The sequence below is a fragment of the Monocercomonoides exilis genome (assembly GCF_001643675.1).
Source record: "Monocercomonoides exilis strain PA203 chromosome Unknown scaffold11-1913109, whole genome shotgun sequence".
NCBI lineage: Eukaryota > Preaxostyla > Oxymonadida > Polymastigidae > Monocercomonoides > Monocercomonoides exilis.
In genome coordinates this window covers 90483-111632 of record NW_027150556.1, presented here as the reverse complement: position 1 = coordinate 111632, position 21150 = coordinate 90483, and the positions used below count along the sequence as shown (strand labels likewise).

At 35.3% G+C, this 21150-nt stretch overlaps 6 protein-coding genes across 6 annotated transcripts; all 6 read right to left on the bottom strand.

Moving 5' to 3' along the window:
• Positions 1 to 401: 401 nt before the first annotated feature.
• MONOS_14530 (putative guanine nucleotide exchange protein C9orf72) lies at positions 402 to 7207 on the bottom strand (the record flags this gene model as incomplete). The annotated part of the gene is made up of 8 exons (XM_067867339.1): positions 402 to 1977; positions 2166 to 6059; positions 6228 to 6300; positions 6378 to 6440; positions 6491 to 6679; positions 6741 to 6822; positions 6893 to 7025; positions 7091 to 7207. 8 exons carry the CDS (start codon positions 7205 to 7207, stop codon positions 751 to 753), a joined length of 5778 nt encoding a protein of 1925 aa, XP_067731440.1. The 3' UTR covers positions 402 to 750.
• A 139-nt stretch (positions 7208 to 7346) lies between these two features.
• MONOS_14531 (putative Solute carrier family 35 member F6) lies at positions 7347 to 9449 on the bottom strand (the record flags this gene model as incomplete). Its single annotated transcript, XM_067867340.1, has 4 exons — positions 7347 to 8429; positions 8548 to 8690; positions 8891 to 9301; positions 9416 to 9449. 4 exons carry the CDS (start codon positions 9447 to 9449, stop codon positions 7347 to 7349), a joined length of 1671 nt encoding a protein of 556 aa, XP_067731439.1.
• A 799-nt stretch (positions 9450 to 10248) lies between these two features.
• On the bottom strand, positions 10249 to 15406 carry MONOS_14532 (putative pyruvate decarboxylase). The gene is made up of 9 exons (XM_067867341.1): positions 15161 to 15406; positions 14005 to 15070; positions 13083 to 13920; positions 12528 to 12818; positions 12193 to 12314; positions 11766 to 11986; positions 11169 to 11640; positions 10932 to 11017; positions 10249 to 10848 (listed from the first exon to the last, which is right to left on the bottom strand). The coding sequence occupies exons 1-9, from the start codon at positions 15302 to 15304 to the stop codon at positions 10381 to 10383; spliced, it is 3708 nt and encodes a 1235-aa protein (XP_067731438.1). The 5' UTR covers positions 15305 to 15406; the 3' UTR covers positions 10249 to 10380.
• A 975-nt stretch (positions 15407 to 16381) lies between these two features.
• MONOS_14533 (uncharacterized protein) lies at positions 16382 to 16759 on the bottom strand (the record flags this gene model as incomplete). Its single annotated transcript, XM_067867342.1, has 1 exon — positions 16382 to 16759. One exon carries the CDS (start codon positions 16757 to 16759, stop codon positions 16382 to 16384), a length of 378 nt encoding a protein of 125 aa, XP_067731437.1.
• Positions 16760 to 17314: 555 nt separating this feature from the next.
• MONOS_14534 (uncharacterized protein) lies at positions 17315 to 17725 on the bottom strand (the record flags this gene model as incomplete). The annotated part of the gene is made up of 1 exon (XM_067867343.1): positions 17315 to 17725. The coding sequence occupies one exon, from the start codon at positions 17723 to 17725 to the stop codon at positions 17315 to 17317; it is 411 nt and encodes a 136-aa protein (XP_067731436.1).
• A 683-nt stretch (positions 17726 to 18408) lies between these two features.
• MONOS_14535 (uncharacterized protein) lies at positions 18409 to 19185 on the bottom strand (the record flags this gene model as incomplete). Its single annotated transcript, XM_067867344.1, has 1 exon — positions 18409 to 19185. One exon carries the CDS (start codon positions 19183 to 19185, stop codon positions 18409 to 18411), a length of 777 nt encoding a protein of 258 aa, XP_067731435.1.
• Between the last annotated feature and the right edge of the window lie 1965 nt (positions 19186 to 21150).

Here is a 21150-nt window from a genome sequence, read left to right as displayed (position 1 = left end):
AAGGATCTCTGAAAATTGCGTCGTGTAAATGACATTTTATTTTGTGTAAATAACTTTTTGAAAATGATTGCATCACAAAAAACTGTTTCGAAATATTAGAATTATTATTTCCTGAAAAATGACATATATAAAAATTTCGGATGCAAATAAATATTGTATGTTTTTATAGAATTTCTGTTCAAATTCCCGTTATTTCATAGGTTTAGAAAAACAATTAAAAAAAATAACATTTTTTATCGTTTTATAAAAATTTTTAATGCATCGTTATTGTATTTAAGAAATTGAATTATATAACAAAATATTGATTTTTTTAAGTCCAATGGTTTTTAAAAACTGAATTTTGTTCGAGTTTTGATCAAAAACTTTAATCCAAATATGAATTTCGAAGAAATTAATATCCTTTTATCCATCGTCAAAAGTTGTATGCATTAACTGTTGTTGCTCATTTTATCAAAAATCCAATTGTGATTATAAGTTTGATCAAAACTGGAACTAAAGCATGATTTCAAAAAGAATTATCCAACATATTCCATTTATAAAGCTAAAAACAAAACAATTTAACAATTAAAAATAAAAACAGCAATAAAAAGTATTTGAAAATGAATTTCAAACAACTCAAATTTCAATCATATAAAAAGTTAACATTTAAATATACCAGTTTGCTTATATTTAAAATAGACAGATAAAACATTATTCCAAAAAAATAAATGTTCAATTCTCTCATGATAAAAAATGTAAAATTCTTATTTCCTAAAAATTTGTCAAACGGTCAAACAAATTGATAAGCCCATAATCGTCTTCGTTCAATTCAATCTTCCTTGTAAAATCGGGAAAATACCAGTTAGCTACAGAAAGAAGCAGCTTGACGTCTTCAAGTGTGACATTCAGCTTATGATGAGCCATTTGCACTGCCTGCTTGAAAAAACTCGATAGTGATTTTTGTTCATTGCCAGATGATGATGATATTGTTGATTGATTCATTGCATTCATGTCAGTGGAAGACTGAGGCAAAGTGGGCGTTGGTGAAGGTGAAGGAAAGTTTACTCCAAAAGAAGAGGAAGAAGATGAGCCAAACGGTTGAATTGAAGGTGAAAATGGAGCAATTGCAGATGTTGAAGATTTAGAAAATGTCCTTTTCAGTAATGGTGTTGCTTGTGGAAGCTGAGGAGTTTTTCGTTGCAGATAACTTTTGCGGGAATTTGCTGTGTGTGTGGAGTTGCTATCTTCGCTTTCAGTACTGTCTGCAATGCGATTGCGCATAAACTCTTCCTCTTCTTCGTCTTCTTCAGAGCTACTGCTTGTGCTATAATCATTTTCATCGCTGCCAACATGTTCCCTTCTTGTTTTGTATTTATCTCTATCTCTACCTCTTTTTCTTTTTCTTTCGTCACGAGAAGTTTTTTCATTCACAAATTCATCATCCTCTTCTTCGCAACTGGATTCACTGCTTTTTGAGCTACTATCTGATTTTTCATCATGAGAACCATTTTTATCATTCCATTTTTTCTTATTGTCTTTATCATTTCCTTTATCTTTATTTCTAACACTTTCACTTTCTTTCTCCTTTTTATTCATTCTCTTTTTCCCTTCTTCCTTTTCCAGCTGTTGCGAAAGCCACTGAATCAAAAGTGCAGTTGTGACTGCTTTTTCCTGCAGCATAAGCATCTGCTGTCTAATCGCTTGTTCTCTCACTCTAGGGTGTGGGATGCCAATTGCATTCAACACGATCTCTTCCAAAATAGGTGCCATTGTGTTCACTGACTGTGGGTGATGGAGCTGAGGATGCCTCACCGAACTTCTGCTGCTTCCACCATTCCCCTTTTCGGTGTCTCTGCTAAGCTTGTAGTGCAAGTAACGCGAGCGGGATGAATAAAACTTGAAGTCGGATGCATGCTGGAGAACTGTTAGAGTGTCCATGTTGATGATTGTGGAAGGCTGAGAATGGCGAAGAAGCTGTTGAGATGATGGAGATATCCTCTGAAGTTGATTGAATAAAACGGAAACGAAGAGAAATAAATATAAAAATAAAAATTCATCAAAAAAGATAAAAGTACAGGTGAAACAATCAAAATTATAATATCCGTTTTTCAAGAATATGAAATTAGTTCAAGAACTTTCATTAATAATACGACAATAGCCATTTCTCCATCTCACTGATCTCATACCGAATGCACTCCTTGTACAGCAAGGCCTGGAACATACTCAGCCAACACACAAATATCCATAGAACAAGAGTGGATGCACATCGGAGAAATGTCGTGAATTTTTGCAGATTCCTCTTTTTCTCTCTCCACAATTCGAAGTATCAGTCGCATTTGTCTCTTTTGCAAGTCAAACAAATCGCTTTGCAATGGATGGGACAACATTGAAGAAGAAGTTGATGGAGAAGAAAAACTTTGTTTAATGCCAAACTCATCAACATCTTCTGTGCCTGCCCCAGCTGAAGTTGGCGGTTTTGAGCTGTTTGATGTATCAATGCTCCCTTCCACTTCAACGCGCACTTTTTCTTCCATTATTTGCTTTTCTTCTTCATTTCCTTCCACATTATTGTTAATGCTTCCTTTTTCTTTTTCAGAGTCATTTTCCCCTTTCTTCTCTTCTCTTCTTTCCTCCATCCATTTCCTATCTTCTTCATATTCGTTCAGTGCCACCTCAATCATTCTTTTGTATTTTTCTCGTTTTTCACTCTTTTGCTCAATTAATTCGTTTGTCACATTAAACAAGTGCTTACAAACAGAAACCAACAAATTTCTTTCTGTTTGACTGAGTTGAAGAAAGCGAGCGTCTGAAAAAAGAGGAGAAAGAATAGAAAAAATTGAAGAAGACGAAGAAGAAGAAGAAGAAGAAATATCAGATAAAATTTGCTTTGAACAATCAGAAGGTTGTTCGTTCAATGCATTATGTGTTTGGGCTTTGAAGCTTGGATCATGATTCAAAATATTTGAATTACTTGATTTTCTTGTTTTCGGATCTTTTTGTGTAAGTTTTTGTGATAAAAATGACATTTGAGTGCGACGTCGATTGAGAGAAGGGAATGAACATGAAGACGAAGAAGAATGCGAAGAAGAAGAAGAAGAAGAAGAAGAAGAAGAAGCACTGTCAGAACAATAATCAGATAAAATAGTGGAATTATTTTCACTCTCTTTCTTATTCAACATTCGTTCAACATCAACAGAATCAATTCCCTCAAAAAATCCAACTTTTCTTCTTCTCAATTCATCCACGCTGACAACATCGCATTCTGTTTCATTGAAATACAAGTCTAAATTGCTGTCTGCTGAATCTTCTTCTTCTTCCTTCTCCTCTTTTAACAGTTTTTCTTTGTCCGATTTATCCTTTTCTTTTCCAGATTCACTTTTCATCTTTTGATTATCTGACAAACCTGCCAATAAAACATCATTCTTTTCTTTCCTTTCAGTTTCCGTTTTGACATTCAAGTTTCCTTTCTTCTTCTTCTTCTTCTTCTTCTTTTTTGGGGGATTAAAAACTTCTCTTTCATCCATTTCATTTTTAATGTTTGCATTTTGCATTTCTTCACTTGACATTTGGAGAGACGAAGGAGAGGAAGAAGGAGAGGAAGAAATTGATGAAATTGACGAAGTTGTTGTCGAATGCGTCAAAGAACACAAGGAACAATTCGAAGAATTATTAGAAGACAACAATGAAGAAGAAAGAGGAGGAGGAAAAGAAGAAGAATTTGAAAGCAACGGAGTTGATGGTGTATTTGTCCTATGGTGTTCACGACTCTTGCTGTGTGACAGAAGAGGAGGAGAAAGAGAAGAAGAAGATGAAACAGAAGGCGTGATTGGAGTAGGAGATAGCGTTGGAGACATTCTCGAAGAATAACACAAACCAGGCTGAAAAGTAATTCTGGGCGACAAAAAACTGAGTTTTGGTGTGTTTTTGGATGAGCTTATGTTGTTTGAAAAACCTCCTCCAACTTCATTCAAATGTTTTCTTTCTGCATCTGCTTTTCCTTCTTCATCTGCCTCTTCTTTTTCTTTTCTCTCCTTTTCAATCTGTTTGTGTTCCAATTGACTCGTTAATGGAGATTTGTACCAGAAGCCGAGTGAAGGGATCTTTTTTGGTGACCAATTTGACAAAACAGAATGTGTTTGACCGAATGAATGAGAAGAAGAAGAAAATGAAGAAGAAGACGATGTTGAGGATGATGAAGTAGTGAAATATGGAGAAGTTATCGAGAGTTGAGCATCAGATTCCGCAAAAGAAGACGGCGAATCCATTCCAGTTGCAGAGGCAACTGAATTATCATGATCAAAAAGTCCGATGCCTTTCATGATTTCTCTTTCTCTTTCGCTTCCTCTTCTTTTGAAAGAACCATCTTCCTTCATTTCTTCGTTTCCTCTTTCTCTTTCAACCACTTTCCCTTCCAAGTGTATTCTTCCAGTTCTCAAAGCACTCAAAAAGGAATGCGAACGGCTTTGGCGCTGTTTTGGAGTGTTTGTTGTTGAATTCAATGGAGTCTGGACAGAACTGAAAAGAGTGTTTGTTGCAGCTGATGCCGACGATGACGACGGAGTTGGTGATTCTTTTGATGAATCGGATGCTCTTTTTGCTGCATCTTCTTTCAAAATGCTGTCTTTCTGGTTCGTTTTGTCATTCTTCGTCGATTTCTTTTCTTCGACTCTATTTTTTTCTTGCTCTTTTTCTTTTCTCTTTTTTGAACTTGTCATCGCAGCTGTTTCAGCAATGTGATCATACAATGAAAAAGTCACCTCATTTTCATCGTCGTCGTCATCATCACTTTCATCGCTTTCATTTCTTGAGTGTTCAGTTGCTGAAGAAGAAGAAGAAGAAGAGTCATAAGAAGAGCTCGAATTGCTGGATAAACTGGATGATGTTGAGCCACTGTCAGACGAAGCAATCGAAACACTTTCATCTTCGTCTTCACCGCTGTCATCATCATCACTATCATCATTTTGATTCTTCTCTTTTTCTTTTTCAGTCATTTTTTGTTCGTTTTCTAAGTCCCCTTCAATTTTCATTTCCTTATTATCATCAGCATCACTTTTCCCTTCTCTTTCTCTTTCACTTTCTTCGTCTCCATCCAAGTTTTCTTTCGCAAATGCTTTTTCATCCTCTTTTCTTTCTTCTTTGTGTTTGTATTCATCTTTATCTTTCTCGTCATCAGCATCAACTTGCATTGGTATTTCATTGAAGAATGACGTTTCTTGGTGAACAGAATAATCACTTGAGAGGGGCGAGGGAATTTGCACAGGAAAATTTGAAGATGTTTGAGGAAGGGTGACAGACAACGAAGAAGAAGAAGAAGGAAGAGGAGAAGAATAATTTGAATTAATGTGAAATGATTGTGTTTCTGTGAGTGAAATGTTTTGAGGCGATGAAGCTTTTGAAGTGTCTAAGTGAGAGGGAATAGAAACAGAAGAAGGAGGTATTTGATGTGGACATTCATCTGTTTGAAGTGGAGAAGAGGTAAAAGAAGAAGAAGAAGAAGAAGATGTTGATGACTCCGATGAGAATGAATGAAGTGAGAGTGAAAGTGGTTCAGTGTGCGTTGAAGACAAAGAAGCAGATGAAGAAGAAGACAAAAAATCGCACAATTTGACAGGTGGCAAAGAAGTAGTTGAAGAATATGTGTTGTTCATTGGGGAACGTGAGGAAGAAGACGAAGATGAAACATTAAAGGCAATTGAATGATTTGGAGAGATCATTTCGCGAGTGGCAGATGGAGTCGATGGTTTTGACAGGCGCTGCGGAAGATACGAAAACAGAGCAGATGGCTTGAGTGTTGCTGTGGAAGCAGAATGTGAGAGAGAATTTGAGGCAGAAGGAAAAAGTGGAGGGGGTGTGTGTGACACAGAGGTGAATGAGAATGTGGAAGGTGAGGTGACAGTCGAAGATACATTAGTTGCTGTAGAAGAAGAAGAGGAGGAGGAAGAAGGAAAATCTGATGAAGAGTCAGGCAAGCGGAAAGAGTATTTTCCTGTGCGAGTGACTGATGGATCGCAGAGTGGAAGAGCATGACGAGAGACAAGACAGGAAGAACACGGAGAGAACAGCAAGAGAGTGCTGATCATCTGAAAAGGTTTTCGTTGTAAGAAAGAAAAACAAAAAAAAAGTTGAAAATTGAATGAGCAATATTGAAAAAGAAGCGCTACAAGATTTACTTCGGAAGCAAAAATTAAATAAAAAGTTTGAGAAGAAAGAAAGAAAGAAAGAAAGAAAGAATAAAGTTAATTTTTTACCTTGTTCACAGCAGAAATATCTTCACCAACAACAACCGTATTTCCTGAAGTTTGAAGATGAGACGTTAAACATCTTCGTTTTAAAAAAAGTCAGAAACAGAAATTGAATAAATTATATAAAATCTTTCAAGTCATAAAAATAATTCATACAACAGCAAAAATTTCATCCAAGCGCTGTTTGTTTCGAAATCTCCAGCATATAGATATGTTTCCCTTTTATTAAACCCAATAAAACGAATCAAAAATATTAAAATTCATCAAACTCAACAATGGGAGGCTTAACCCCTGCCATAAACAAGGCTTCTATTTCTAAAGCTTTCTTCTTTAGCAGTTTTCCAAAATGATTTATACAATCTGGAACTGTTTCCAAGAGATTCTTCAATCGAATTGCAAGAACACTCATCCTCTCTTCAATAATTGTTGCAATTTTACTATATCTGGAATGATATTTTCTGAAAAGGTTAAGCAAAACGAATTCTTCAATCAACAAATTGTTAATTTTTAAATTGCAACCTTTTAACAACAAGCGTGAAAGAAAAGCGTGATTCTCTTTTTTGTTGGCTGGCTGCAAACAAAGAGCTTATTAATAACAATGCTAAAATAAAATTAAGTGAAATAAAAATTGACAATTGTTCATTTTTAAAAGTTGAAAAAAAGACACATACGAGGCTCATGAAGAAATGAAATTTTTGATTCAATGTTGTTCCCCATTGAGGGCTTGCAAAATTCTGAATCTAATACATTTCTCCCAATGTATCCGAGCTCGTCAGTTGAAAAGCGCGAAACAGATCCCCACAACTTTCGTTTTAATTTTCAATAAAATTATTAATTCTTAATTTCAAATTATTGAATAATGTTCACACTTTGATGACTTTTGGCCCAAGTATATTGTCCCATGTTGACAGTAAAAAACCATCAACATAAAACAATGTTGGAAACATCTCGAGAGACTCGGAAACTCGAGATGTTTGAAAGTGCATTGGAATAAAATATTGTTATGGCAAAAAATTTTCATCAAAAAACGATAATGAAAAATTATTCAAGCAAACTAAATTACAATTAACACAGAAACTATAACAAAAATTATTCTAAAAAAAGCAAGTAGCAACTCATCTTCTGTCAAGGAGATGGTGATGAAACAGATTTGAATAATGGTAAAGAAATAGATTCATGAGTAGATGAATCGTTTTCATTTCCCTTTCCACCAAAATGATTCTTGGTATAATGATTCACTTTGCAATTTGATTTGACATATGGCTCACTTTCAATTTCTTCTCGTCCATTGAGATCTGATAAGCTCTTTGCCCTTCTTTTTCCTTCTGCGCTGACTGCAGAGGCAACTACGCCTGCTGTCGAAAGAGACTGGCTGCTTGCAACAATTGAGAGAGAAGGTGTGGCTGAAGCACAGTGATTGGCACAGAAGGGAGGAGAAGGAGAAGAAGGCGAAGAAGAGCCAGGCTCTGTTGCAGGGCAAGAGCGAGTCAGCATTGGGGCTGAAGGTGTTGTGGATGCAGATGTGATGTTGGCACAGAAAGAAGTGGGAAGAATGTTTGAAGTGTTGCCTGTGCTGATCTGAGGTAGCTCTTCAGATTGATTTGAAGAGTCGATCGTGTTTGTTCTGTTGGATTCTGTTTCAATGGTAGACAATTCACTTTCATCCTCTTCATCATTTCCATTGTGAATGATGCTGTTATTGCTTTTGCCATTTCTGTTATTGCAAGGCTCACCAACTGTGTTTCCTTGCTCTTTTTTCTCCTTTTCTGTCTCTTCATAATCAAAAGGCATACGACAAGAGAGCCGATCTACTCCATCGCAAATGCCTGATCCAATGTCAGATTCTGAATGAGGATATTTCTCAACTGAAGGCGAAGATGCAATGTGATGCATCTCTTCATAACTGGAAACGTGAGGAAACTCAGACGAATGCTCCAAGTCCGGGCGCATTCTTCGGCTTGTTGAAATTCCGCTTCCTGTTGTGTGATGCACTTTGTTCATAATCTGTTCATCATCATCTTCTTCTTTCTCCTTTTTCTTTTTTGTCATATGATCAGAATTTGCTGTTGTCAAATCTTGACTGTCAGCAACATGTTCTCTCGAAGACTCAGATGAAGTTGGGCTCAAACGATGCGACGAATTGCGGTGTGGCAAATGAATCACTCCGTTGTAGATAAACAGAGACACTACAAGAGATATGAAGCCAAACTGATAAATTGAATATTGAAAGAAGCAAATCAAAAAAATATTTAAAAATGCAAGAGAAAAAGAAGAGAAAATGAGTTGCAATTAATGCTCTATTATAAACAATTCAAAAATGACAAACCAACTGCAGAAATGAAAAATGAGTCCATTTTTCGCCAAATGATGTGCTGATAAAATAGAACACAAATAAATTTACAATCCAAATCACAACAGAACGTAAGTTGTCCAAAACAGTACGATAAATTGCTCTCAGCTGAGATGTCACTAAAGAAACACATTTAAAGTCGCAAGAAATATTAGATTCATAAAATAAAAAAGTTACAATATAATGAAACACTTAATAAATAATAAGTTGTCAAATAACATTAAAAGCAAAAAGAAATCATCAACATTTATACATCACAAGTTTTCATTTTCTTTCTTTCTTTCTTTTATAAATCTCATTAAAACCAGCTTCAACAAACCAACCATCCCACTCCAATTGAGCAAAAGAGTGGCAAAGAGATAGGCAACAACAATTATCTGAAGCTTCCTGCTGTTTTTGATTTTAATAAGCGAATCAATCGAATCTTCAACAGGCCTTAGCGGACCCCCGCTTCCAGGTTGCCGAAATGGGATGATCTGACAAAGAGGCAATATCACTGCGCAACAAAGAATAATTCCCCAGAACCCTTCAACCCCAACAACAAGCAAAGGTGCAGCAGAAAACGAAGACAAAAGCCCTTCTTCTGCAACCACTTGAGACGCTTGGATAAATTGCGAAAATATGCACAGCAGACAACCAACAACTTGCAGCCAAGGAGATTTGTGTGTTTTGTTTGTACTGTCTTCGCTTTGTTTTGGGGATGAATCAGCAAGAGAAGCAAGTACAGAGGCTGATCCAACAATTAAAAGAGATATTACACATCCTATTATTCCCGCCCATTGACCTTTGCTAAGTATCCTCCGATAAAAACATCGAGATAATAAAGCCGAAAACACAATCACACTACCTCGTAGCATTTGAGTAATTGAAGCATTCATCAAGACGAGACTTGCATTCAAAAATATTGATGCGAGTAGATCGAAAATCGTTGGAATCGAAATGACAAAAAACAATTTTAATTTCGAACGTTTGGAATGCTGTGACGCATTCTCGGATGACGATTGAGCCTCAACATCATCGCTCTTCTTTTTTTTAAATGTTAAATTTCTGCGTCTCTGGATCAATGCTTGTACAATCCAAATGGGAAAGCAAAGAAACATTCCAATGAACATGACAAATACTTGAAAGCAAGGCTTTTGCCACTTTCCATAAATCCCATTCCTTCCTTTTGCTTCTGTTTCAAACATCACTTTAGAGAGGGTCATTGTGGCTGTGCCAGAAATAAGCATTGAAATAACTGCAATCCATGCCTTTATCAATATTAATCAGGACAGAAATATCGAAAAAAGAAAGGAAATGAACGTTGAAAGTACGATAAATAATCAAGTCAAATATTAAATATATACGTTCAATTGCAAACAATTTTTGTTAGTTTTCTTTCCATTAATTATCACCGATCCATTGCGAACTCAATTAAATGCATAAAATGTTATGGATGTTTTGATCAAACGAATCAATAATATTTCAATTGCTTTGGTTTTTTTCAATGAAAAAATCATAATAAGTGTGACAACCCAGAGATTTCATGAATTGATTTCATTTCTTCTTTGCTTTTCTTTCTTTCTTTCGATTATGAAGGGATTGGCGAAGCAGAAAAGAAGTCACCAACATAACAAAATAATTGTGTTTAAAAAAAAATGTTTTTCAGCATATATAAAAATTTTACCCATTTAGAGCACATGTTAATCAAAAAGTGTTTTAAAACTTTTTTCTAAAAATGATGATAACATTAAAAAATAATCATATCGTTAAAAAAATTAACTACATAAATTTATACAACATACAAAAAATATAGACAAATATCAATTTTTAAAGAATTCCAGAAGCCAAATTTTCTTCATTCTCAGACACTTCATAATTATGTTCACTCTTTCCCTTTGAAGATTTTACTTCATTTGCAATATTTGAAGCTTGTGAAATCTTCATTTCTTTATCCACCATTCCTTCTTTTCCTTCTTCTTCTTCTTCAGGAAGTGAAGCATCGACTTCATCTTTCCCCAGCCCTTCCTTTTCGATGATCCCATCCTCTTCCTTTTCCCTGTCTGTCTCCATCTCTCTCTTCATCGCCTGCAGCAGCTGCCTCTCAAACTCCGCTGAGCACACAACTTTCTCTTCTTCTCTCAGAGTGTCTGTGCCATCTGTGCAGTGTGCCATCTTCCACCGAATGTCATTCAGCAAACGCTCTCGATGCGCAAACACAACCTCTTCCTGCTGCTGTCTGTGGATGTTGTGCTGCAAATGCGCTTTTCGAAGGGCAGAGTGATGGCCATACGGAATCTGATTCAAAAAAAATAGAAAATTAAAAATTGTTCAATAAAATTTGTTATATTTCATTTTATCATCAAATCAACAGAACAAACCAAAGATGGATCAACGTCAGTCTGAAGAATATGAGCATCCACAATAACTGGCTTGGTGATAGAAAAGCGCTTTTGATTCGAAGGATCTGTCACATTTCATTCAAAAAATACATTTAAAAATAAATAATGATAATTATCAATCACACAAAATAATTGTTCAAAAGAAAAATAAAAACATATTTAAAAGAGGATACTTTGAACAAAAAATAAAACATTTGATTTCACATCTCCACAAACCAGATAATTTCTCAACCATTTTTTCGCAATCGCCTCTTGTGACAATTTTCCATGTTGAGTTTTCATCGCTTTCATCTTCAGAACTTTCGTCTTTTTGAATTCTTTTGCCTTTCCCTTCTTTCAAGTTTGCATTTCTTCCTTCCTTCTCTCCTTCTTTCTCTCCTTCCTTCTCTCCTTCCTTCTCTCCTTCCTTCTCTCTTCGCTTTTCCATGTTTTCACCAAGTTTTGATTCTCTTTTTATTCCAAGAAGCATTTCAATGTCTTCCTTTCCTCGCACTCTTTTTCTTTCCTCTTCCGTTTCTGCATCACGAGGCATCATTGTTGGAGATGTGACCATTGGAGAAGAAGAAGAAGAAGCAGAAGCAGAAGAAGAATGTTTATTTGGATGGAAGAATTTGGCAGCTAAAGAGAAGTCCCATGGTTGAAGATCGTTGTACAGAACTCCATTGCGATGGATAGCTTTTTCTACGCCCTGTGAAACGATTATGAGAATATTTAATGTTTCAGGATAAAAAGAAAAGAAAGAAAATGAGTAGAAATAAATTTCAAAAGCATCAGAAGATTAATCAAAGCAAATGATAAATATGAATGGCGCACGTATTGTTTGTTGTTCCACACAACAAGCATAATTGGCAGAGAATGTCTGAGCATCGTTGATATTTCCTGTATTGTCATTTGAATGGCTCCATCGCCAGTGAAAATAAACACACTCGAATTTGAAGACATGTCTGATGAATGAACAGATTCAGATGAGACACTTGTGGAATCAATGGAATTCATCAAAGGCTCATCTTTCTTGGCAAACGATGCTCCGATGCCTGTTTTTATATTCATATGAAATTAATTTGACCAAAAAATAAGTGATATCATCAATCTCGTTAAATAATTTAAAATATTAGTTAGAAGGAAATAAGATAAATAAAACAATCATTTAACCCTTTTTTTGGTAAATGTATTGTTTAAAGACTCTTCACTTTCTCTTCTCTTTCTCTCTAATTTCAATTTACAAGCAAATCAAACACACCTGCAGGCAGAGCATATCCGATAGACTTATAAAACGGACAAGAAATGAATGTTGTGTTGTCTGGCAGTCTGTGACGCCCCAATCTGAAATTGATGTCACCTGTGTCTGTCACAACAACAGAACTGCAAATGCAACCAAATGAACACCCAAGAAACAATTCATATGATTCGAAAAAGTATTTTGGGAAATAACAAAATGAAAGGAATAGAAAATGATAATAATAACACTTTCAAAAAAAGAAAAATAGCACGAAAAAAATCACTTCAAAAAATTAACAATTGTTTCTCTCTCTTTTTTTTTAAAACAAAAATCGAATATAAAATGTTCAGTCAAACCCTTCAGGAATGCGTGTGACGATCTGATGGATGATGTCTTCTCCTTTAATCCTCATCGCCTTCAAATCATCTCCTTCTTTCCTTCCCTCCTCGTAACTTCCTCCTCTCAAATACCTCCTCTCAAACTCTCTTTCCATCTCTTCCTTTGTCATCAGCCCCATTCCCTGTGGAATTGTTCTCGGAGAATACTTCATCACTTGCTGCAATGATTTGCACAGCTCACTCAGAAACAACTCCATCGGAACATGTTCAAACACAACTCCTGTTGTCGCTTTGCTTGTGGGACAAACTCTATTCAAATAGGAATAATAACAATAGTTTGATTAAAGAAAAGAAAACGAAAGGGAAATTGTAAAAAATATTTAAATAGAAAAGTGATAATTTTAACTGTCAATGAAAACAAAATGATTCTTTTAAAAAGACACTAAATTGTTAGATCTGCAGTGATTGCATCAGGCAATTAACGAGCAAATATTCAAATCCTTTCTTTCTTTCTTTCTTTCTTTCTTTCTTTCTTTCTGTTTGTCATGTACCTTCTCTCAGGCAGATTCATACCCACATTTCACTGTTCCCCCGCCTATCCACACCCATCGCTTGTCTTTCATCAGCTCTGTCGTGTCGAAATCGAAAAACCTCACTCCAAAACACAAAACAAGCCCAGCCGTCTCAAAACAGCGCGAAAGTCCGTTGTTGACTGTGCCTTGAGTTGTGGTGCGGAATGAATGAAGTTTCAATCGATTGTCAAAGGAAGAAGAGGAAGAAGAAGAAGAAGTGTTTGCTTTTTTTGGTTCAGAGAAAGCAGGCAGTTCAGGAACAGATTGAAGAGAAGGGCTGATTGATGGCTGGATGATGCTGTAGTTGGTGTGGTTGGGACACAAATGAATGCCATCTCTCTCATTTGAGTGCATTTCATAACATTCTGATGATGTTGGAGGAAAAGGAGACGGCGAGCGATTTGGAGAAAACGACACTGAAAGAAAGTTTGAATTGTTGTGGCCTTCTGAAAGAGGGAAAGAAGCAGCAGAAGACGATGACGAAACTGAAGGATAAGAAGAGAAAGATGAAGCACGATGCAAAGAAATGCTTTTATTCACGTCTTTCATCAGCAACTGCATTCTTTCCTGCTCTTTTTCTTGTTCGTCTTTAACCTCATCAGCAATTTCTCCTTCTTTTCTTTGGCTTTTCATCTCTTTGTTGTCTTTAACTTTGTCATTCTTTCCTTTGCCCTCATTTGTCTGCTCTCTCCTTCCATTCATGTCCATTCTTCTTCTTTTTGGAGGAGGAGGGTTATGCCCATGAAAATGGCCCATAAACAAGCGGTGCTGTTCTGAGAATATTGCCCTTCCTGTTTGGGATACAGCAAACGGGATGTTGCATGTTTCAACCAGTTGCACTACAAGAAATGAAGAAATAACACAGCCAAATAGAAAACAAGCAGATTATTCATTTAATGTGAAAATGAACAGCAAAAACATACAAAACAGCTCTCTCGCCTTCGAATACGGATCGTGCACAGCGCTAAACTCATCGCCAACCAACGCCACAATCCCTCGGTGCGTGTCTTGAATAAGCACATCTTCTGAATCGCTTTCACAATGCTCGCTGTTATCTTTATCGCTCTCTTCTTTTTGCTCGTTTCCTCTTTTCACGTTGTTGTTTCCATCTTCTCTATTCTTCTCATTCTCAAAGCCATCTTCATCAATATTCTTCACATCTTCTTCCCAAAAAGCGTGCTTTCCCCTCCATTTCCCATCCCAAATAGCTTTCTCCACTACAAATTGAACAGCCTTCGCTATTTCTTTTTCATCAGCTACGTGAAACGATTCCTCTTTTTTGTGGTTCTCCAAACGGAAGTTACGAGAGACTAGTGAAAGATGAGGGTGCTCTAGAAAACCTGTGTACAGGTTGGTAGTACATGAATACCAAGGTGGATTTGAATTTGGTGAATCAGATGACGATGAAGATGATGGCAAGGAAGATTCATTTTCTGAATGATTCGAAAGGGATTGTGCATGCTTTTGAACCGGAGAAAGTGAAGGCGATGTAAAAGAAGATGCAAACGGGATTGGTGATACAATGTCTGAAAATGAAAGTGGTACGTTTCTGAATATGGGTGATGGGATGCTCTCAACAGGATCTGGAACTAATTCCAATCTCACCAAATCATAAGGAATTTGTAAAAGAATAGGGCGTCTATGGATCAACATCTTTTCAATTGCCCTATCAAGATCAATAACATTTTTACGAACATTTGTAGTGAAAGAAACTTCCGCGCACGTAACGCTTGTAAAGATTGCTGCTTCTGTAATTGTTGCTGTTGATGTTCCATTTGTATGATGAATAAGCATGGTTCCATGTTCTTCTCTTTCATGATCCTGTAATGCTGGAGTACCAGATATCAGAATAACTGGTGTGTTTTCCGCAAACGAAAGAGAGATCCCGTTTATTGCGCTGAGTGATCCAACTCCAGATGTTACGCAACAGCATCCAATGCCAAACTTTGATGCTTTTGCATATCCATCTGCCATATACGAAGCATTTAGCTGTTCATTGAAAAAAAAAAGCGCAAAAAAAGAAAGAATAAATTATAATTATGATAATAAAAAAAATAAAATAAAAATTAAAATGCACACTTCATTGCAGGTCGGAACAAATTTGACAAATTTATCTTTATCAATTATATCTTGAAAGTGCATAACAAAATCACCTGGAACTCCAAACACAGTGAACACTTGTAAATCCTTTAAGCGTTTCAGAATAAACTCGGAAAGATTCATAATTGAAGATTTTCAAAAACACAAAACAAAAAATGAGAGTATTAATTTTTTATAAGCTCTTCTTTTTGAAGTTCTTTCTTTCTTTCTTTTTCCAACATTCCTGCAAAAAAAACACTTTTTCTACGAGATTTTCTTAAAAAAGAAATAATTATTGGACAACGCCCTAAATAGTTATTAAAAGTTTTTGAAGTTACTCTCCAAAATACTTAACCCACATTGCACAACGCAATGAAAAATATATTTCACACAACCACGTCAAAAATTATACAAATTCGAAAAAAAATAATTCAATTTAAAAAAGGAATAAAATATTTTCATGACATGAACGATTTTCGTTTAATACTTCAATTTTTCACAATAAATGTCAAGTCAGAATGCTTTGTTTCAAATTATATCAAAAAAGGATAACCTTACACAATGAATAATTCAGACAGTTGGAAGAAATACTCGAAGTTCTCAGAGCATGGATTCAGACACAAAACAGATTATTACGGAAAAAAATTACAAAATTAAATTTCTTTCTTTCACTTAAATAATACTGAAACCGTTTAAAGCTGGTTAAAAAAAGCATTTTCTGCCAAATGGAACAAGTATGCGTTACATGGAAGATTTCATTAGATGAATTGTGAATAGATTTTTTTCATTTGAATAGATTCAACTTATTTGAATGAACTGGGTTTTTCTTAAATGAAGTCATGTTATTTTAAATGGTTGAAGTTACACTTGAATAAAGTGCGATACACTTAAATAAAGTTTTTATGAAAAAGTGGTGAACACTTATTACAATATTTTTGTGTTTTTTCTTTCACTTTATCAACAAAAAAATTAAAAAATTCAAAAAAATTGAGATATTTCTGTATTTTTTAACAATATTTGATATGTGTTTAAAGAAGATTTTATTTGACAAAAAGGGATAGAAATGAATGCAAATATCATTTTGTTATCGTTATTCTATTCTATTTTCGACTTTTTAACTTTTTTTGATCACTGTATAATTAAATATAAAAAACAAAATTTTGTTTTTATTGAAGTTCGTGGAGTGATCTGCAGCCAACAAAGCATATAATTTCGAAGCTCTCAGTCAAGTCGACAGGTTGAAGCTGCTTTCATCTTTGCAACTTTCTCCATTGACTGGGCATATTTCATTTTCATTGATAGATTTCTTTTATCAAACCTCTCTTTATAAGTCTTCTCTTCCTTTTTGACTGCTCTCCTCCACTGCTCTTCTTGTAATATCTCCATCGTTACCATCTCAAATGCCTCAGGATCCTTTCTAATGTTATCATTCACAATCTCTTTCAGATCATCTGCTTCATTCTTTGCCTTTCTCCATCTAACAGCCAGAATAGCAACAATTACAAGCAGAAGCACATCAAATACAACACGCACAATCTCAACAATTGGCAAAAATAATTTTTCTTTCTTTCCCTCCTTCAACAAGTTTTCCATCTCCATTTAGCTCAGATTTAGTTCTGTTCTTCAGGATGAATGACTCCGTTCATGAAAGAGAATCAATCTTTCCAAACAAGATCTTGACAGATACTTACGTTTCCTCAGATGCATTGTTACAATTGATGTTGGAATGGCTTCATGAATCTCTGTTTCACCTGCAAACTCTACTGACAGATGCGGATACACCTGGAGTTCGTGAACCATTCAATCGAAGGAATCAACCTGGAGAGCCAAGTGGCAATGCAGAAGCAAGGAGCCAGTATGATCAATTGAAAGAGTGCTCCCTAACTGGCGAGATATCACTGAATTCAGATACGGAATGAAGAACGGAGAATCCCTTTCTGAAGCGACTATAGAAAAATTGCATTCCAAATTCAAAGCCCAAAGTGATGAGTTCTCTTTTAAGCCATCTCCGCCTTTCGGGCTTTGAATATTCAGAAGCGCATGACCAGAGCAGGCGATGTAGTTCCTTATGGATGAATAGCCTACTGCATTTGGGCTGTTGCTAGAAAACAGCACAAACCGAATTTGTATGTTTCCTCCAGAGATCGACAGCCTTCACTTGGATGAATTGGAGATTGTGGTGTCTGATATTCTTCCTGAGCAATCCTGAAGATCAACCATTAATCCACTCCACTGGCACAGCTCTTCTGATCGATCATCGCTCGCTCTCAACTCTGGTGCGCTTGTTGCTCCGTCAAACACACATGAAGACATGCAACCGTCTGCCAAATCTGCCAACGCTTCAATGCTCCCTTTTTCATGTAGTGAAGCACACTTTTTGTTTGAGCAGTTCTTCAACTCCAGCAACAAAGACGAAGAAGAAGCAGCCAAGCAGCACGGACCAAGCGAATCTCGGGTAACATTTTGATATGATGACTGCTTCAGCTGGAGTGTTGAAGCATTTGATGCCACACTCACTGCGCATCCTTCTCTGAGCTTCGTTCTCGAAATGGCCAAGAAATTCATCTCGACATTCGCATCAACACATTCAATAGAAAGCAAAGAGCCAGACAGCACAGATATAGCAACGAATTCCGAATGATAGTATTGGATGTTTGAATGGCCTCCAGAACTGTCTGAGGAAAGCACAATCAAGCTTGCTTTGCTCTCTGTATTCTTGATTTGAACCTTCTGGAGCTAAGAGTCTTTGCAGTACAGAAGGACGAGAGAGGATCGGTCAAAAATACACCTGAAAATAAGCACCTGAGACATGGACAGGTTTGCAAGATTGCGGAAGTCCAACAACACAACAGAATTCGCATCAGAATATTCAAGTTCATAAATGAGCAATATTGTCCGCCTCTTGCTCCCACGCACAAAGAACTGAGATGAATACAAGTAAAAGTGCACCCGTTTGTTGATAGTCTTCCATTCTCGTGGAGAATGATGGAGCAATTCAATTTGTGTTCGGTGTTTCCACTCCAATCTTTTTGAGCAAATATTGTGTCTGCAATCAACAAGTTGCCATCAGTCAGTGATTACAAACTTGAATGAGAAGAAGAAAAAGTGCAAGCAAACAAAAACGTGAGAAATTCCATTTTCACTCTCAGCAAGCACGAAACGAGACTGCTCCTCTTGTTTCCAATGCTGATGTTCAGCAGAATAATCCCTCTTATGCCTTCCACATCCAGCGACTTGATCCAAACATCTCAAGCGCTTGCTTCCCCTGACACCACAGCGCTTTTGTCGATGAGCAAATTGCTGTAAACTGAAGGAATGATGTGGGGCAGCGCAACATTCAGCGAAATGCAAGGTTGACTTATTCCACCACACTGGCGTGAATCGGAGGGGTTGTCGGATGAAGAAGATGCAAATATAGTCTCGCTCCGATACACAACAACAAGAAGCAGCAGATCTTGTTCATCAGCATAGTCTTGTGCGGTGCATTCCCACATAGCAAACTCCCGAACAAACGGTGCTCTGAAATCGAGCTGGAACGGTTTGTTGCCTATTTGAATTTTTTCATTCGCGCATTTTTCATATAAGTCTCTTCCAACAAATGCTTTGTTCTCCATGAATGCGGTGTTTTTAAACAGGAAAGGAAGCAGGCCATCTCTTGTGATCAAAGAACAATCCAGGAACATCGCGCCTCCTCTGCCGGTCGCTGAGCAGAAACATCCAGAGATCGAACAAAAGTTGCAGTGGAACAACGAGCCTTCGCTCAATTTCATGGCAATGCATCCGCCATTCTCACTCAGGATGCTTCCGCTGCTCTTGATCGACGTGTTTTGGACAAGCACGCGGGAAGGCTCGCTTCCACAGAAGCTGATGATCGACGTCTGAGAAGGAGCACTTTGGCGAAGCGAAAAAAGCGCGAAACATTTCAACTGAACTATTTCACTGTTAACTTCAATTAATCCTATCAACTCGCCTCTCCACACAGCCTGTGAAAACATGACAACAATTCTTCTGATCATCAACTCCATATTGCTCATGGAAACATTTGTCAAATCAATGCTGCTCTCATGTGATGCAGTTAGAACGTGGCCTCAACATTCGATGGATTGAAACTGTTAGAATAACATTTCGCATATTTTAAACAGGAAACCTCTAACGCAAAATGGAATGTCACTGGAGAAGCGCAGATAAATAGCAAGAGAAAAGCGGCTGAACTCTGTTCATTATTCAATAAAATAATGATGACAAATAAGTTTGTTTTTGAATCCATTTTTTTAGAAAAATCGATCACAATTATTTGTTAATGATTATTTCCGGTCTTTAAATGCTATTGAGCAGATCTAAGTGTAAATATCAGTTGTTTGCATATATATTGATGCAATCCAACACATAATTCAGCATTATTTCAATTAACATTATTTGCGATAATTAAAAAATGCTAAACATTTCATAATTCATGAAATTCTTCTTTTTTTCAATTTTTAAAAATGTTAAAACGTGTGAATAACACAGTTTGAAGGTCCAACAATCAAAGGATGCAATATTGATATGTTTTGAATCGTTTATTGACGCAAAAGAATTTTAACAGTTTTTCTGATTTTATGATCCATTTGATCTTTGAAAGAATTTGACGAAAACAACAAAAATCATTCGCAAAACAGCATTATTATGATTCAAATAATTTATGTAAGTTTTTGCAATCAATTTAATAAACATAAAAAATACTTGTTTTTTATCAAAATTTTCGTAACTCAAATAAACTCAGTCTATCTTAAATGAACTCGGTTCATTCAAATGAACTCGATCTATTCGAATAAACATGAGTTCATTTGAATAAACCTAGTTTATTTGAATCAAAAAAATCTATTCAAAATTCATCTAATTTTGCATTTATATCAAAAAAAAATTAGGGTCATATTTTTATTAGCACCCAGTTTTTTATTAGATCCCAAATTTTTTTATCTCATATTGCTTCATATAGAAGTTTTCATTCAATAAAAATAATTTTAAAATAAATAATATATTATTATAATGTTGTACACCAAATATTTTTGTAAATTATTTCTTTGAAAAAAAGATCTGAATTTTTTTTTTGTTTTATTTTTTGATCAATGTTTTGCTCGTGTTTCCATGAGTTTTTGAAACCAAGCATTTTCCTTGTTAGAATTGTTTTTAAACTTTTCTTTTTAACATTTTTGGTTATTTTATTAATATTGTAACTCTTTTTTTTCAATAGTTTTCACACATCACCTTTTTTTTGTAAAACGAAAATATCAACAAAAGAAAATATTATTTGCAAAATTGATTATGTTTGAATTATATTATATTATGTGTAAAATCATATGGCAAAGCCTTCATAATTAATTTTTTGTGTTCAAGAAGGAAAACGTGAAAAACAAAATATCAACTTTTTCATTTTTTGACTGAAATACTTTTTAATTTTATTTCTCACCACTTTTATTATTTGTAATACTAATTTGTTTTTCATGCATACACGATTAATTCAAAAAATATCAATAGATTTCTTCAAAATTTCAGTTTTACAAAAAAAAGGTGATGTGTGAAAACTATTGAAAAAAAAGAGTTACAATATTAATAAAATAACCAAAAATGTTAAAAAGAAAAGTTTAAAAACAATTCTAACAAGGAAAATGCTTGGTTTCAAAAACTCATGGAAACACGAGCAAAACATTGATCAAAAAATAAAACAAAAAAAAAATTCAGATCTTTTTTTCAAAGAAATAATTTTCAAAAAAAAATTAGTATACAACATTATAATAATATATTATTTATTTTAAAATTATTTTTATTGAATGAAAGCTTCTATATGAAGCAATATGAGATAAAAAAATTTGGGATCTAATAAAAAACTGGGTGCTAATAAAAATATGACCCTATAATAATTATTGATTCGTTAAAGGTGTTGTGCTTTATTACATAAAAATAACATTTTTTCCCATTTTATCTTCACAAACAACTTCGGAACATTAAAG

Bases quoted from the DNA above. Each gene is read 5' to 3' on its own strand.
- MONOS_14532 (XM_067867341.1), bottom strand. From the start codon at position 15,304: ATGAATCTTTCCGAGTTTATTCTGAAACGCTTAAAGGATTTACAAGTG. The intron at 12,819-13,082 runs GTATGAATCTGC...CTATTTGAATAG, and splicing joins GGGGGAACAGTGAAATGTGG to AGTTTGTCCCACAAGCAAAG. The intron at 11,987-12,192 runs GTGTGTTTGATT...ATATAAAAACAG, and splicing joins CGGATATGCTCTGCCTGCAG to GCATCGGAGCATCGTTTGCC.